Raw genomic sequence first — 18,324 nt, forward strand, 5'->3', positions numbered from 1 at the left:
AGTGAAATGCATATCCAAGCACAATTTCAATTTTCAAATACTTTTTTTAGCTTAACTTCAATTTTTTTTTCAAATCTCATATTTTTTTTAAATGTCCAAATGCCTACTATGTCCCCATAGGAATAGGTTCGCATACAAAAATTCATAATTTATATCACAATGCGAGTTTGAATTTTAGTGACCTTATGATCAGTATTATCTAGCTCTAGGGGTCTAAAGTATAATTCAGTGGCAAGGGTGGAACCCTCCTTATAGCTTTAGGTGGTGTAGAACTTAGTGGTTTTGGTTTAAATCTTATATTTATATTGAAAAAACTATTAAATATATAAATAATATATTTAAAACACAGTAAATAAAAAGAATTGTGGCGTAAAATCCATAAATTAAAATTTTCAATAATGTGATCGTGGCAAAGGTGTCACCATTCAACGAATAGTAGTACATCGAACTTTAATGATCTCATATTCACTGATACAGATGAACTCCAACTTAACTATGTAAATGAAAGAAAATAGATTACATCTGGTCTCAATATTGTTGATTTAGATAAACAAAATTTGTATTGAAATATTTGACTTCAAAAGATCTAGTAATCTATTTTACTTTTGTTTAGATTACCCTCACTATGTCAATAATGAAGTTATTAGCTATGTGAAATGCTTAATGATAGATAAAAGAAATGTAAACAGTTAATTTTATGAGTAAAGTTACTCTTACAAATATCCTTTTTAAGTAGTATATAAAAAAGGCAAAATACACAAATGGCCCCTTTAAGTTGTCCACAACGATCAAACAAACACCTCAACCGATCCTTTTATCATTTAGACACTTCAAGTGTCTATTAAGTAGATCATGTAAGTACTTATCGCTGATGTGGCATATGCGTGTTTGCTAACCGAATTTTGAGTGCTTGATACATTTTTGCAGCCTAAATTTTTATTTTAAAAAAATCATCAAATTGCTGAAGCTTAGCTTCTCTTCTTCTTTCAAGTGCAACCCACCAAGAAATCACCGTATATTTCATGAAAATCAGCCACTAAAGCTTCAACTAAGCCACCGTAAATCGCTAAAAACTGCCGCCTTTCATCACGAAACTTACTGTCCGTAACCTCCAGAGCTTCGCCTAGTTCCTTCGAGCCAAAACTAACCTCGAACCTAAAAGCCCTCTTTCATCCAACAATACCTTCATTCCAATAGAAACACACAAATAACAACCAATTATTTGAATTGGCCGATAATTTTACACCAAAAATAATAAATTAGAGAAACAAAAGTGATATAAGCCCAAATTCATAGCCAAGAAAATGATGGAGAGAGAAGATTGAACATTCAGTAGAATCGTTTCTTTCAGCTTTGCTTGGAGATCAATTTTCCGGTGAAAGAAATAAGTTTTTTCCGGTGAGGTCCGTCAATGATTCCATAGTGGGTTCTCTGTTTTGGCTATTCTCTGTTGTTTCATATTTGTATTAGTTTTATAAAAAGAATTAAGATTTAAATTTCGAATATGGATGGGTAAATTTTGAGTATAGGGCGTGTCGAAGAAGTAGGTGAGAAGGGGAAACGGTCTAATGGGAAAGAGTGTTAGTAAACTGTATTTGTAAAATAATTTTGGAGAAGATAAAATAACATATAAACAGAAATGTAAACGAAACAGAATTTAATCCGAGCCCACTGAATTCACAATGTTTAATTAAGGAATTTAATCCCCTCCTAGTACCCAACGTTGTGGATTATTTCCTCCCAGAATAGAATGAATTACACACTGGGGTAGCGGTACTTCGAACCCTAGTGTTTCAGCGAACACAAAGATCGATAGCAAATCACACTTACAGTTGCTTTATTTTAAGTTAAAACAATGCAGAAGAAAGGAGGAGAACTTCGAAATTCGTATGAAAAATCTGAGAGAATGGACTGCTATTTATAGCCAATATGTTGAGCTCAAATTGAAGAGGTGCATCTCTTCAGAAGGGTTGTTTACGTAAAATGGCCATAACTTAAATGGCTATATACGCAACAATAAACTGGGAATTCACAACGAGGAAGAAGCTTAATTTTCCGTTACAAAAAAATGGATAACGGCTAACGGATAATGAAAAAATGCTTAATATTTCGTCGGATTTAATATTAATATTCCGTTGGATTTAATATTATTTTCTATTAACAAAAAATGGATATTTAATAATATTACATTAATATTTACTTTAATAAATAATTTTGGTCCAAAAAATTAATCAATCAATCATCATTTGACCAAATCCGAATCCGAATCCGAAACCGAAGGTGAAGTCGAGCCGAGCAAGCGACGACGACGGTGGCGCGAGGCTTGCCTTCTTCTTAACTCTTCTAGAAGAAGAGCAATTGTATATATACCCATCAAAAACCTTTTCCTCTTCCAATATGGGACAATGTCCCTTTGTCAAGGAGGGAATCTCAAATATTTTATTTTTTCTCCATTTTCCATTCACCCTCTTTTAAGCTACATTAATCTAAAAATCCCAATAATCCCCCCACATGAATGGGGAATGGCTATATCACGAAAATATGCAAGAAAAATTGTGTGATTCACAAGCAAGGATTAACTGCATCTGGATAAGTAGGTTTCCCTTTGAACTTTCCGTAGTGAACTTATGTCGGATATACTCGGTCAATCGGTAGATTTGATTTCTTTGAACCGTCGAGCTTTGGTGTATATCTAGACAATCATAAGTCATGCAACCAACCCTTAACCGTCTTTGGTTCTCAATGTTGTGTTCGTTTCATCCATGAACACCGCCTGGTTTCATAAGTGCGTAGAGAACTGACCTTACAAAATTCTCCTTGAAGCGGCTAACACTTCACACTTACATAGGTGATTCCTAAATGTGTCATCCCGTAGATACACTATTTGATATATCCCGTATCAAATTTTGATATCATTAAAAAGCCTTAATGATTTATCCTTGGTACTGAACATTGTCTCATCACGAGAATGGACCAAAATTTTTGTTGACAATGTTCAACCATCATTAGAGACTTTGTTTGATCTCCTTGAACCTAGATCTTGGGATCTTCAGTCTTCTAGGTAGAGTTATGCCACAATGACTTGTTCTCGGTCATAGTCCCATTCCCCATGATGGTTTCTCAACTACATCTCTAGTTAGGCCTTTTGTAAGTGGATCCGACACATTATCACTTGACTTTACGTAGTCAATCGTGATAATTCCTCTAGAGAGTAATTGCCTAACGGTTTTATGTCTTCGTCGTATATGACGAGATTTACCGTTATACATAACGCTCCCAGCCCTTCCAATTACCGCTTGACTATCGCAATGTATGCATATTGGTGCCAACGGTTTGATCCAAAATAGAATGTCTTCCAAGAAATTCTGGAGCCATTCAGCTTCCTCACCGTCTTTATCTAGGGCTATGAACTCAGCTTCCATTGTAGAGCGGGCAATACAAGTTTGTTTGGACGACTTCCAAGATACCGCTCCTCCACCAATAGTGAATACATATCCACTTGTGGACTTAGAATCAGTTGAACCGGTGATCCAATTTGTATCACAGTATCCCTCAATCACCGCATGATATTTATTGTAGTGCAAAGCAAAGTCCTGGGTATGTTCTAAATATCCCAAAACTCGTTTCATTGCCATCCAATGAGATTGACCTGGATTGCTCGTGTATCGACTCAATTTACTTATAGCACAAGCTATATCTGGTCGTGTACAATTCATGATATAAATTAAGCATCCCAACACACGAGCATAATCCAATTGTGATATGCTTTGGCCTTTGTTCTTTGCTAATGCCAGATTCACGTCAATTGGAGTCTTTGCAACTTTGAACCCTAAGTGCTTGAATTATTCAACTACTATCTTAATATAATGAGATTGTGACAATGTCAGACCTTGAGGAGTCTTATGGATCTTAATCCCCAGAACTAAATCGGCAACTCCTAAGTCCTTCATATCAAACTTGCTAGTTAGCATACGCTTAGTCGCATTTATGTTGGCAATGTCATTACTCATTATCAGCATATCATCCACATATAAGCAAACAATGACTATGTGATTTGGAATATTTTTAGTGTACACACATTTATCACATTCATTTATCTTAAAATCATAAGACAATATTGTTTGGTCAAATTTGCATGCCATTGTTTGGGTAGAATTTAACATATTTGTAAAATAATTCTGGAGAAGATAAAATAACATATAAACAGAAATGTAAACGAAATAGAATTTAATCTGAGCCCACTGAATTCACAGTGTTTCCTTAAAGAATTTAATCCCCTCCTAGTACCCAACGTTGTGGATTATTTCCTCACAGGATAGAACAAATTACACACTGGTGTAGCGGTACTTCAAACCCCAGTGTTTCAGCGAACACAAAGATTGGTAGCAAATCACACTTACTGTTATTTTCTTTGTAGTTAAAACAACGCAGAAGAAAAGCGGAGAACTCAGAAATTCGTATGGAAAATCTGAGAGAATGGACTACTATTTATAGCCAATATGTTGAGCTCATATTGAAGAGGTGCATCTCTTCAGAAGGGCTTTTTACGTAAAACGGCCATATTGTAAATGGCTATTTACGCATCAATAAACCAGAAATTCATAACACGGAGGAAGCTTAATTTTCCGTTACAAAAACGAAAAACGGATAATGGCTAACAGATAACTGAGATATGCTTAATATTCCGTTGGATTTAATATTAATATTCTGTTGGATTTAATATTAGTTTTCCGTTTACAAAAATGGATATTTAATAATATTACGTTAATATTTAAAATTAACAAATAAATTTGTTCCAAAAAATTAATCAATCAATCGATCATTTGACCAAATCCAAATCCAGATCCAAATTTGATCTGATCCGAATCCGAAGCCGAAGCCGAAGCCGAGACGTACGAGCGACGACAACAACGGCGCGAGGCTTGCCTTCTTCTTAACTCTTTAAGAGCTAGAAGAAGAGCAATTGTATATATACCCATCAAAAACCTTTTCCTCTTCCAATATGGGACAATGTCCCTTTGTCAAGGAGGGAATCTCAAATATTTCATTTTCCCTCCATTTTCCATTCACCCTTTTTTAGGCTACATTTAGCTTGAAACCCCAATAATCCCCCACATGAATGGGGAATGGCTATATCACGGAAATATGCATGAAAAACTGTGTGATTCGCAAGCAAGGATTAATCGCATCTGGATAAGTAGGTTTCTCTTTGAACTTTCCGTAGTGAACTTATGTCGGATATACTCGGTCTATTGGTAGATTTGATATCTTTGAATCGTCGAGCTTTGGTGTATACCTAGACAACCATAAGTCACACAACCAACCCTTAACCATCTTTGGTTCTCATTGTTGTGCTTGTTTCAGCATTAACACCGCCTGGTTTTATAAGTGCGTAGAGAACTGGCCTTACAAAATTCTCCTTGAAGCGACTAACACTTCACACTTACATAGGTGATTCCTAAACGTGTCATCCCATAGATACATTATTTGATATACCCCGCATCAAATTTAGAAATCATTAAAAGCCTTAATGCTTTATCCTTGGTACTAAACATTGTCTCATCACGAGAATGGACCAAAATTTTAGTTGACAATGTTCAACCGTCATTAATGACTTTGTATGATCTCCTTGAACCTAGATCTTGGGATCTCCAATCTTCTAGGTAGAGTTACCGCCACAATGATTGTTCTCGGCCATAGTCACATTCCCCTCGATGATTTCTCAACTACCTCTCTAGTTGGGCCTTTTGTAAGTGGATCCGACACATTATCACTTGACTTTACATAGTCAATCGTGATAATTCCTGTATAGAGTAGTTTCCTAACGGTTTTATGTCTTCATCGTATATGACGAGATTTACCATTATACATAACGCTCCCAGCCCTTCCAATTGCCTCTTGACTATCACAATGTATGCATATTGGTGCCAACTGGTTGAGCCAAAATAGAATGTCTTCTAAGAAATTCCGAAGCCATTCAGCGTCTTAGCTTTATCTAAGGCTATGAACTCAGCCTCAATTGTAGAGCGGGCAATACAAGTTTGTTTGGACGACTTCCAAGATACTGCTCCTCCACCAATAGTGAATACATATCCACTAGTGGACTTAGAATCAGTTGAACTGGTGATCCAATTTGAATCACAGTATCCCTCAATCACCGCAGGATATTTATTGTAGTGTAAAGCAAAGTCCTGGGTATGTTCTAAATATCCCAAAACTCGTTTCATTGTCATACAATGAGATTGACCTGGATTGCTCGTGTATCGACTCAATTTACTTATAGCACAAGCTATATCTGGTCGTGTACAATTCATGATATACCTTAAGCATCCCAACACACGAGCATAATCCAATTGTCATATGCTTTGGCCTTTGTTCTTTACTAATGCAAGATTCACATCAATTGGAGTCTTTGCAACTTTGAACCCTAAGTGCTTGAATTTTTCAAGTACTGTCTTAATATAATGAGATTGTGACAATGCCAGACCTTGAGGAGTCTTATGGATATTAATCCGCAGAATTAAATCAGCAACTCCCAAGTCCTTCATATCAAACTTGCTAGTTAGCATACGCTTAGCCGCATTTATGTTGGTAATGTCATTACTCATTATCAGCATATCATCCACATATAAGCAAACAATGACTATGTGATTTGGAACATTTTTATTGTACATACATTTATCACATTCATTTAAAAAACCATTTGACAACAATGTTTGGTCAAATTTAGCATGCCATTGTTTGGGTGCTTGTTTTATTCCGTAAAGGAACTTAACAAGTCTACATACCTTCTTTTCTTTACCTGGAACCACAAACCCTTCAAGTTGTTCCATGTAGATTTCTTCCTCCAAATCTCCATTTAAGAAGTCCGTCTTAACATCCATTTGATGAATATCAAGATCATAAACTGCAGTTAATGCTACTAACATTCGTATGGACGTAATTCTTGTAACTGGAGAGTATGTGTCAAAGTATTCAAGACCTTCTCATTGTCTATACCTTTTGACTACAAGTCTTGTCTTAAATTTATCAATAGTGCCATCATCTTTCATTTTCCTCTTAAAAATCCATTTAGAACCCAAAGGTTTATTTTCAGGAGAAAGATCAACCAATTCCCGTGTATGGTTGTTCAATATGGATTCTATTTCACTATTGACTGCCTCTTTCCAAAACAATGACTTCGAAGAAGACATAGCTTCTTTAAATGTTCGAGGCTCATTTTCCAATAAGAAAGTCACAAAATTTGGTCCAAATGAAGTAAACGTTCTTTGACGTTTACTACATCTTAGATCCTCTTGATTAAATGTACTTTCTTTTGTTTCTTCCCGAGGTCGTTTAAATACTTCACCAATCGACTCACATTCCTTTTTATACGGATATATATTTTCAAAGAACTCCGCATTATCTTATTCTATAACCGTATTATTATGAATGTCGGGATTTTCTGATTTATGAACCAGAAATCGATATGCTTTATAATTGGTCGCATATCCTATGAAAACACAACCAACGGTTTTCGGTCCTATTTTTACCCTTTTGGGTATAGGAACTTGCACTTTTGCCAAATACCCCCACACTTTAAAATAATTCAAGTTGGGCTTCCTTCCTTTACATTTTTCATATGGAATGGATAGTGTTTTGCTATGGGGTACTCGATTTAGTATCCGGTTAGCCGTAAGAACGGCTTCCCCCCACAAGTTCTGTGGCAAACCAGAACTTATCAATCAATGCATTCATCATCTCCTTTAATGAACGATTCTTTCTTGCAATCTCATTGGATCGGGGCGTGTAAGGGGACGTTGTTTGACTAACAATTCCATATTCTAATCATATTTCTTCAAAAGGAGACTTATATTCACCACCCCTATCACTTTTTATCATTTTGATTTTCTTGTTAAGTTGCGTTTCAACTTTATTTTTGTATTGCTTGAATGCGTCTATTGCGTCATCTTTACTACTAAGTAAGTAAACATAGCAACACCGAGTACCGTCGTAAATAAATTATGACATACTTCTTTCCATCGCGAGATAGTATTGACTTCATATCACAAATATCTGTGTGAATTAAGTCTAAAGGATTTGAAGTCCTTTCAACTGACTTATAAGGATGTTTAACATACTTAGATTCCACACATATTTGACATTTTGTTTGTCGCATTCAAACTTAGGCAATACTTCCAAGTTAATCATTTTTCGCAAGGTTTTATAATTGACATGACCCAAACGTATATGCCATAAATCATTTGACTCGAGTAAGTAAGAAGTAGCTGAAATTTTATTATTATTCGCAACAACCATTGCATTCACCTTGAAAAGGCCCTCAGTGAGGTAACCTTTTCCTACAAACATCTCGTTTTTACTTATTACAACCTTATCAGATACAAAGACACATTTAAACCCGTTCTTAACAAGAAGTCCAGCAGAGACTAAGTTCTTTCTAGTCTCGGGAACATGAAGGACGTTGTTTAGAGTCACCACCTTGCCAGAAGTCATTTTCAGAAATATCTTCCCACATCCTTCAATTTTGGCCGCTGCATAATTTCCCAAAGAAAGCGTCTCTTCGGGTCCAACTGGAGCATATGTAGCAAACGCTTCTCTAACGGCGCAAAAATGGTTATTGGCTCCAAAATCAATCCACCACTCCTTAGGAACAATCTGGTTCCCGTTGTCATTCGTCATTCTGTAAAAGAATGACACAAACAAACGTTAAAATCACGTAGATTTTCATCTCCAATGGAGTAGAAAACCACAAAGGTTTTAGTCTCCAGAAACAGTGAATATAACACAAATACAGAAAATAATTAAATTCCTTAAGCTTGTTAGTAAACTATATTTGTAAAATAATTCTGGAGAAGATAAAATAACATATAAACAGAAATGTAAACGAAACAGAATTTATTCCGAGCCCGCTGAATTCACAGTTTTTTCTTAATGAATTTAATCCCCTCCTAGTACCCAAGGTTGTGGATTATTTCCTCCCAAGATAGAATAAATTACACACTGGTGTAGCGGTACTTCAAACCCCAGTGTTTCAGCGAACACAAAGATCGATAGCAAATCACACTTACTGTTGCTTTCTTTGTAGTTAAAACAACGCAGAAGAAAGGAGGAGAACTCAGAAATTTGTACGGAAAATCTGAGAGAATGGACAGCTATTTATAGCCAATATGTTGAGCTCAAATTGAAGAGGTGCATCTCTTCAGAAGGGTTGTTTACGTAAAGCGGCCATAACTTAAACGGCTATTTACGCAACAATAAACCAGGAAATCATAACGAGGAGGAAACTTAATTTTCCGTTACAAAAACGGAAAACGGAAAATTCATCAATCTGAAGCCGAAGTCGAAGACGGCGCGAGACTTGCCTTCTTCTTAACTCTTTAAGAGCTAGAAGAAGAGCAATTGTATATATACACATCAAAAACCTTTTCCTCATCCAATATGGGACAATGTCCCTTTGTCAAGGAGGAAATCTCAAATATTTCATTTTCCCTCCATTTCCCATTCACCCTCTTTTAAGCTACATTAAGCTTAAAAACCCAACAAATAGTTGTGTTTAATTAGTTGGATGGAGGGTGGATTTGGAAAAAAGGGATGGAAACGTAAAAGAGGGGTAGAAGGAAGAAGATGAATCGGGGTGGGGGTGGCGCTGGTTTTGGGTTGAAGGAAGAAGATGAAGTTGGGGGCGGGGTAAGGAGAGGGAGGGCACTGCTTTGGTTAAAAGTGAGGGGAAAGAGTTTTTTCCTTCTTTAAATTCATTTTCTTTTTTTGTTAATTATATATGTTAAGTTTTTATTATAAATTACTTGTGTCGTTCATTGGTTGGCTCATTTGACACGTCATTGGCAAGTGTAACTCACGTATATAATGTGTTGCACTCGGGTATTTACTTTATCTACTTAATAGACACTTGAAGTGTCTAAATGATAAAAGGGTCAATTGAGGTGTTTGTGTGATCGTTATGGACAACTTAAAGGGGCCGTTTATGTATTTCGCCAAAAGAAAAAGCCATAAAAAATTTAAAACATAAATATGGATTTTATTAGACAGGAAGGAATATTCAGGAAAGTGGAAAATGTCATGGACATCCGTTGTGGAAAGTGAGAAATGCACCAATTTGCACAGGCGCATTTAAATTCATATTTTAAAAATTAAAAATTTAGGAGTATAATTCTTTTTCTTTTTTTGTATAAATAAAGGGAAGTGAGAAATGGAAATGCGCTTGTGCAAATTGGGGACTTTTTTCCCAGTAATTTAAGGTCTTCCTTCTATCTCTGATATTCAGATTACTGTTCGATAGCTTCATATCTATAGAAACCAATTCAAACCCAGCTTTTATCAGAGGCGTTTGAAGCTCAGATATTTCAAATTTTGGACTCCTATTAATTGCTACCAATCAGAGAAAAGAAAAGTTGCAGAACAAGAAAGAGAGAAGTAAAAGCTAGCTAAGAGGCTAAGCACAACATTAATACTCATGAAACCAGTCCCACGGTACTCTTTCCTCTTCTATATGGAATTCAGAAAATAGCATTTATTGAGAAACAATGAACTTCCCACCATCCTCAACTGCTCCCCTTTAATTCCCCTCAATTAATTGTCCTCTCTTAAGTCAAACTCTTCAACTTTTTTTCTTCTTCTTTTACCTCTTCCTTTTTTAATTAGCTATCACTCATTTTCATTTCCTCTTGCAGAAGCTCATGATTGCTCTGTTTAATTCGAACCATGGTTTTTGATGAAACAATTATCAGATTCGTCTTCTCAATTTTATTAGTCTGGTCATCATCATCAGTTGGTGCTGCTAATTCAACTCAGTGTAATCAGTACTGTGGAGCTGGTTCTAATGGCCAGCGTGTTCCTTATCCATTTGGATTCTCAGAGGGTTGTACGATTCGCTTGAATTGTACTCAAAGTGGAGAAATTAGAATTGGAGAATATCTAATACAAAATGTAACTTCAGATACATTAATGGTCAACTTTCCAGTAAATTGCAGCCGTCCGATTGAGGATCTTAAGCAATTTAGCGGAACCAATTACGGTATGACTTGGAGAAACGGGCTGCTTCTACAGAATTGTACAGTCCCGAAGAGCGAGTGTACCATACCGTCAGACCTTTTAAGCGCGCGTTTGAACATACCGTCATGTGATTCGAAGAATGAGAATGTGAGTTGTTATTCAGAGGCGAGTGCTGATTATTTGGATTACTGGAAACTGAAGAATATAGGATGTGGACTTGTGGTCTCGTCTATATTGGTTGGTATGGATAATAATACAAAGAAGAGCTCTTCGATGTACTTAGAGTTTCAGACGATTGAATTAGAGTGGGGATTGGAAGGAGATTGTGCATGTGATGAACATGCGAATTGTACAAAAAAAATTCTTCCGGGGAACAGAAACGGTTTCCAGTGCCGGTGTAAAGATGGTTTCGTAGGTGATGGTTTCAGGGACGGTGATGGCTGCCGGAAAGGTTAGTTCGACTTTTCTGTTTTCTTTTTAAATTATTCTTTTTTCTTTCTGTTTTTGAACGTTAAAATAATTATCTGCAACATTATTTGCTCTCTATCATTGGCGGATCCAAATTAATTTTATCGCTTCGGATTCAGAATTTTATCAATCCTATAACTCATTTGATTTATTAAGCTTCAAATTAATTATTTGTAGTTATTTAATAAATTTTGAATACATATAAGGTACAAGTCAAAATTATTGGGTTTGGATGAACTCATATCCTTACTCTTGATAATGTTGAATTATGTGTACAATCTAATTTAAATGTTAGAAATAGGACACGTTTATTTACTATGTACAGGTAGATGCAAATTCAAATTTTAAAGCAGATGGGTTCAATATTTAAGTTCTTCGATCTTACCAATGACGAAGTTATTATAGCTTTTGAAATTAATTGTAAGTTTAAAATTCAATACTTGTTAGAATTTTAATAATTTTTTCATATAATATATTTGCACGACGTATTAAAAGTACTTCAGTTGAACCCAATAATTTAGACTCCATCCGCCTTGACGTATAGGTTTGATCTCCTAGAGCAATTACTTGGAAGTATATCATTAATGGATAATGCTGATAGTCGAATTCAAAATGTCTACTTATTTTGGTATATGGCAATTCAATAGAAAACAATGCTTATCAAATTACGGGTAAAATTCAAAGTTAATTGCTAGATGGCCTAATTGTTGTTTGACTATGGGCAAGTTGTGACGTGAGAGATGATGAGACCAGTAGTTTTTTATATTTGGTTTGACCAGTAGAGACACGCCAAATAAGAAAAGCTGTTGATTTCAATGGAGGTATAGTATGGGCATTTATTAGTGAATCATGAGTTTACAGGAATTGACTATGATTAAACAATGATTATTTTAGTGTGATTGAGTTTATTAGGAAATCCAAATATTTCCACAAGTTGCGTTTAAGAATACTAGTGCATATGCGGCTGGTGTAGTCAATAAATCCTTTTCTACATTTTGATTTTGTTGAATTTGCGTTCTAAGCTGTCGAGTGTTGAAATTTCTCCTGAGTGACTTCCACATGTGGGACTTGGTCTCACTTACTTTTCCCCCACCAGGTTCCTACCTTCAGCTGCCAGCATTTCCGTGTATTTGGCTTTTAGGTATTACTCACAATTCCCTCTACTTTCCTCTCTTCTTCCTACCATGTGGATCCGGGACAAATATATTACTCATTCAATCCTATTTTACGCAAAAATATTTGATTCGATACAAAGTTTAAAAAAGAAATAGATAATTTTTTAAAATATGTGATCTCAAACATGTTATGATGTTTTTGTGATTATAAAATTTCGTATCATTAAGTGTAAAATTGAGATTCTAAAATTAGATTGTTTCCACAATATCTCTAGTCTTTTTGGAACATACTAAAGAAAGGGTCTCATTTATGGGACGGAGCGAGTATTAGGACAATTGAGTGCCATAGTATTCATTGCCCTTCACTTAAAACCAAATAGTATAAAGTTAAGTAATATTTGCAAAATGTTTCATGTTTATACTTAGTTTTTAACTTTGATATAGAGTAGTTGTGATGCGGTGATACTTTACTATCCTCATTCCCCATTTATTTTAAATTATAGATCCCCCTCTAACATAGATCCTAGCCATCTATGGTCTTTCCTTAATAAGATGAAAAGGGATCTAATGAAGTCTTTATGAGACTGCCTATACAAAGTGGTATTGTAACTTTGTACTCCCTCTGGTTCACAATAAGTGTTCAATTTGCTTTTAGCACTCCTATTAAGAAAATATTAAATTCTATACAAAAATACCTACTATGACTAAACTACCCCTAATCAAACATTTAATGTGAGGAGTAAGAAAACTTTTTAGGGATATGTACATGGGGTTATTTTGTAAAAACAAATTGAATTCTTTCTTGATTACATAACTAGACACTTATTTTGAACCAAAATGAAAAACCAAATTGGACACTTATTGTGAACCGGAGGGAGTATAGTTCAAATCAAAATGACAAGTTTGTGCTCGATGAGCTTAAATTATGTAATTTAGTGATATTGAGCCCTCTATCTCCACTCAAAGGAATTTGCTTGTCTTGAGGAGTTAGTTGCTTCTGTTACACAGTTGCATACATAGCAGAAAGGTGATTTCTTGGATCTTATATGACACGAACAAAGATCTGACGGAAAAAAAGGAAATAAATAAGCATTTAACTGATTTGTTTTGGCCTTGTCTGACTCCAAGATCGGTGAATGTGATTGCTGACAAGGTCAGAATTATTCAACACCAAGATTGTGATTGGATAATCCCCAGAGTCAACAGCTTCAATGATTCTGTTGTATTTTAAATTAATTTTACGGAGGAGCACATGGTAACTGGATGTCTACAAGTTTGAACGGGTGAAAGTCAGAGGATCAAGGGGACCTGGATGGTTGAATAATTTCATATTTTATTGTTGAGTAAACATTATAGTAACAGGGACTTGAATCAATGCCAAGTCTAAAAGTAAACCTCTCTAAATCAACTGCAGGATTTTTCTTTTTTTTTTTTTTGTACAGAATTGGCACGTGGATAATGGAGGAAGGAACAATAGAAGAAGGCCGGACCTTCGATTGACTAGGCACCAACCTTGGTGCTTTCCCAAATTGGTTAATGTGTAAGGACAGGCAATCCGGTGCACAAGGCATCCCGCGTTCACGCAGGGACTGGGGCCGCACCCCAAAGAGTGCGATGTAGACAGCCTAACCTAATACAAGCATTAGTGGCTGCTTCGATGGCTCGAACCCCGGACCTATAGGTCATAAGGAGATAACTTTACCGTTGCTCCAAGGCTTCAAATTGGTTAATGTGTAATGACATAATTCAATTGTTAAGACTCTAATACAAGTTTGCCATAGTGTAATTGATAGAGTTTAGATAAAGAGCAGGTTAGGTGATCCCCTTCCTACCTGTGTGAGAGACAGTTCATTGTTATGCCAGTCTAATTTAGACAAGTTAGTACTTCGCTTGAATCAAGCATAATTTGAAGGAATGAAGTTGGAACTGATACATTTACCAGTTAATTCAATGTCCAGGAAACTGTCTTAAAAGAACATCTTGACTTGGAGATTTAAACCTTAACTGAGCAGTTCTTGTGAGATAACACGCTTTTGGAAAATTGGTTTCATTTGTTGATCATGTACTTTATTCATAACTGGGAGGGCATACATTTTCTAAGATACTTTAGCTATATATTCAATAAAATAGAAATAAATTTTTCCCCCACCCTCCACCCTAATTTTTCAGTATGTCATCCTTTACTAACTTCCTCTTTATGTTTGTGTCTCCATCAGTTTCTAAATGCAATCCTTCAAAATACCTCTCTGGTCGATGTGGTGGAACTACAAGAATTGGTGTGCTCATTGGAGGTAACTTTTTTCGCTTAACTTCTCCAGAAAATGTTGCTAGTAAATAGCTACTTTGATTTTTCGCTCAATTCCCTGTGCTGTGTGAACCATTACTTCTCCAGTCGTTTAATGCACTAGTGTTCAGTTTAGCATCTCTTGCTGAATCATTTCCTGTTCCTCCTGCTTCATTTTGGCAACACCTCTCAATTGCCAAATGTGCACTCTTTAGTTTTCTTTAAATGAGCTTGATAGCCAGCACATATTGGTTTTGACCTTATTATGTAAGAGATTTGATCTTGCGAAATTGCAAAAGAGTTGCTGAACTTGCTGATCAGTAAACTTCCAAGCTTGCTATACTTTTACGACCTCTTGATTTAATTTTATTGGATTCAATGTAAACGGTGAGTTTGATCTGTTCCTGGTTTAATGAAATTGTCGATCACTTACAGGGATTATTGCTGGAGCTGGTTTAATGGCTGCTTTGGCTATTCTCTGCTACTGCATTCGAAGACGTTCTGCATCTCTGAAGAAAAGAATGAGCGCAAAGCGCCTTCTTTCTGAAGCTGCAGGTAGCTCCAGTGTTCCTATGTTCCAATACAAAGAAATTGAGAAAGCAACAAACAGTTTCTCTGAGAAACAGAGGCTGGGCATAGGTGCTTATGGCACAGTTTATGCTGGAAAGCTCCACAGTGATGAATGGGTTGCAATTAAGAAACTAAGACATCGAGATCCAGATGGCGTTGAACAAGTGATGAATGAGATTAAGCTTTTGTCCTCTGTAAGCCATCCAAATCTAGTCCGCCTCTTAGGCTGTTGTATTGAAAATGGTGAACAGATTCTTGTTTATGAATTCATGCCCAACGGAACTCTAGCTCAGCATCTACAGAGAGAAAGGGGTTCAGGACTTCCATGGACAATACGTCTCACTATCGCCACAGAAACTGCTCAAGCGATAGCTCACCTTCACTCAGCAATGAATCCACCAATATACCACAGGGATATCAAATCTAGTAACATACTCTTAGATTACAACTTCAACTCAAAGGTTGCAGATTTTGGCCTTTCCAGATTTGGCATGATGGATGATTCCCATATCTCTACAGCACCACAAGGCACACCAGGTTATGTGGATCCTCAGTACCATCAGAATTACCATCTTTCCGACAAGAGTGACGTCTACAGCTTTGGAGTGGTTCTTATAGAAATCATTACAGCACTGAAGGTGGTTGATTTTTCTAGACCACACAGTGAGATTAACTTGGCTGCACTTGCAATCGACAGAATTGGGAAAGGTCGTGTGGATGAGATAATCGATCCATTTCTTGAGCCACACAGGGATGCATGGACTCTATCATCAGTTCATAGAGTTGCAGAGCTAGCTTTCAGATGCCTCGCATTTCATAGGGATATGAGGCCTTCAATGATAGAAGTGGCAGATGAACTAGAACAGATCAGGCTCAGCAGTTGGACATCATTGGAGGACAATATATGTATGACATCATCAGTGAATTCCTCTTGTTCATCTCCGCGTAGTATGAGCGAGACATCTTTTCGTAGTACAACAACTAAGAAAGGAGGAGTTGGGAGTAGGAGGTTGATTCTTCCACAGAAGATAGGGAATGCACTGTCAACCATGGAGGAAATAAAGGATAGTTCCCCTGTTTCAGTGCAGGATCCTTGGTTAAGCGAAGAGAGTCCCCCTTCAACAAACAGACTATTGGGTAGTGCTGGTCGATGATGACTTGAAAAGAAAGTCTGCTTTAGGTAGAAAACTGAGGTGATCACCTGTAATCTATTACAACCAGTTTACCACCTTTTCTTGTCTTATAATATAGTGAACTAATACCAAAGAGTAATACAACAGTCTTCTTTGTCATTACATGCTCGAAACTACTAGTAGCTTTTTTCTTGCCTCTGCAGCTTCATACACAAAAGCAATGTGAAATAGTGATTGGACAAGTGCCAACAACTACGAGAAAGATCAGTGACTAAGCGATCCGAATTCGTATTGCAGTGCCCGAATTTGAGTATTCCTTATATATCTGTGCATTCCTTATTTTCTGTTAATTTATGGGGCCGGGGGGAGGGGGGGGGGATTGGACAGATTTTCCTTTTAGAAGTTGAACCCCGTGTAGAAACCAAAAGTCTATCTAGCTACCTATCGCACGATTTGCTTCAGCAATCAGCATTAGAGAATGTATCAGAAGTTTCAAATACTCCTAACAAATTGGTACAGATGAGATTGCATTCTTTTCCTTCCCATCCTTCATGGGAAAGGAGCTTTTCTACAATGACGACAAACCCAATAGAATCACATAAGTGGGGTAACGCAAATATGTCCCTATCTTGAGAAGGTAGAGAGCCGGTAGACCTTCGCCTCAGGAAAAGGAACTTCCTAAAAAAGTTTGACGACTATCTCGATTTCCTCTTTGAATTCAATAAGAACACTCTTTGCATCAATTGCATCATCTTCAAGACTTCTAGTACACCGGATATGTTAAATAAGTCTACATATAATAAAATTATAAGTGACATTATAAATCGGAATATATGTATCAGAAATGCCACCCTTTGCATTTAGCAAAGCACAATCAAGTTTGCAAATAACAGTAACAAAAATGAAATATTACATGAAAAGCAAGAATCTTTTCAAGATTTTTGAGCTTCAGGTCCTAAAATACCATTAACAACAGTTGAGGCCACCAAAACTCCAACTAATTGAGCACCAGCCACTGCTCCAGCTTGAGCCAGCCCTCCAAAACTCACTGAGCTCTCGATCTTCTCCTCCGCAGCTTCTATCCCCTTCTCAGCCGTCACCAATCCTTTCTCCGCCGCTTCAATTCCCTTATCTGCCGCCTCGAATCCTTCCTTCACTAACACTTCTGCTTCCTCCTCGGCTTTCTTCAGCTTCTTTCTCAGTCCGAAGAGGCCAATGTCCTCTGCCTTTGACGGCATTTCCAGCGCTTTCAGTGCCGTTGTCGCCGTCAGCAAAGATATTAACTGCCGACGACCGGGGAGAGCTACCGGCGCCTGTTTAATAGGAGTTGTGTTTGCATCTAGCACACAACGAATTGGGAATGTCCGTACGGCAATTGAGCTAGTGGTGAAAGCCATAGCTTTGCTCTTTCTCTGCAATCAAACTGAGGCTAGCAAAGCTCCCTCAATACCACAGCGAAGTGTGTGGTTCTGATATTTTTGAACGGACAGAAGGACATATAAATAAATATATACTCGGACTTGAAAAGGATTTTTTTTTTTTTCTTTTCCGAAAATTTTCCTTTTCCTCTTTTCTGTTTTTTTATTTTTTCAATATAAATTTTCTAGAGTGATGTGTTAAAAATAGTTAAGACTTTTGGTATATTGGTACCATACTTAAATGATGCATTAAACGACAGCTTCAATCCTTCCGAAAAATATTATTGACTCGTGAATAATGAGGAACAGAGGTATAGATGAAGAAA

At 36.6% G+C, this 18,324-nt stretch overlaps 2 protein-coding genes across 3 annotated transcripts; one reads left to right on the plus strand and one right to left on the minus strand.

Moving 5' to 3' along the window:
• The first annotated feature begins 10,164 nt into the window (after positions 1-10,164).
• LOC109214042 (wall-associated receptor kinase-like 14) lies at positions 10,165-16,744 on the plus strand. 2 transcript variants are annotated; one of them, XM_019377916.1, is made up of 5 exons: positions 10,165-10,488; positions 10,689-11,461; positions 12,575-12,619; positions 14,810-14,884; positions 15,313-16,744. In XM_019377916.1, exons 2-5 carry the CDS (start codon positions 10,720-10,722, stop codon positions 16,599-16,601), a joined length of 2,151 nt encoding a protein of 716 aa, XP_019233461.1. In that variant the 5' UTR covers positions 10,165-10,488; positions 10,689-10,719; the 3' UTR covers positions 16,602-16,744. The 2 variants fall into 2 exon arrangements, with proteins under 2 accessions (XP_019233461.1, XP_019233462.1); XM_019377917.1 differs by lacking the exon at positions 12,575-12,619 and having other exon boundaries at positions 10,171-10,488.
• A 616-nt stretch (positions 16,745-17,360) lies between these two features.
• LOC109214046 lies at positions 17,361-18,075 on the minus strand. The gene has a single exon (XM_019377923.1). It carries the CDS (start codon positions 17,975-17,977, stop codon positions 17,513-17,515), a length of 465 nt encoding a protein of 154 aa, XP_019233468.1. The 5' UTR covers positions 17,978-18,075; the 3' UTR covers positions 17,361-17,512.
• Positions 18,076-18,324: the final 249 nt, after the last annotated feature.

Source organism: Nicotiana attenuata, unplaced genomic scaffold (assembly GCF_001879085.1).
Source record: "Nicotiana attenuata strain UT unplaced genomic scaffold, NIATTr2, whole genome shotgun sequence".
NCBI classification, from domain to species: Eukaryota; Viridiplantae; Streptophyta; class Magnoliopsida; order Solanales; family Solanaceae; genus Nicotiana; species Nicotiana attenuata.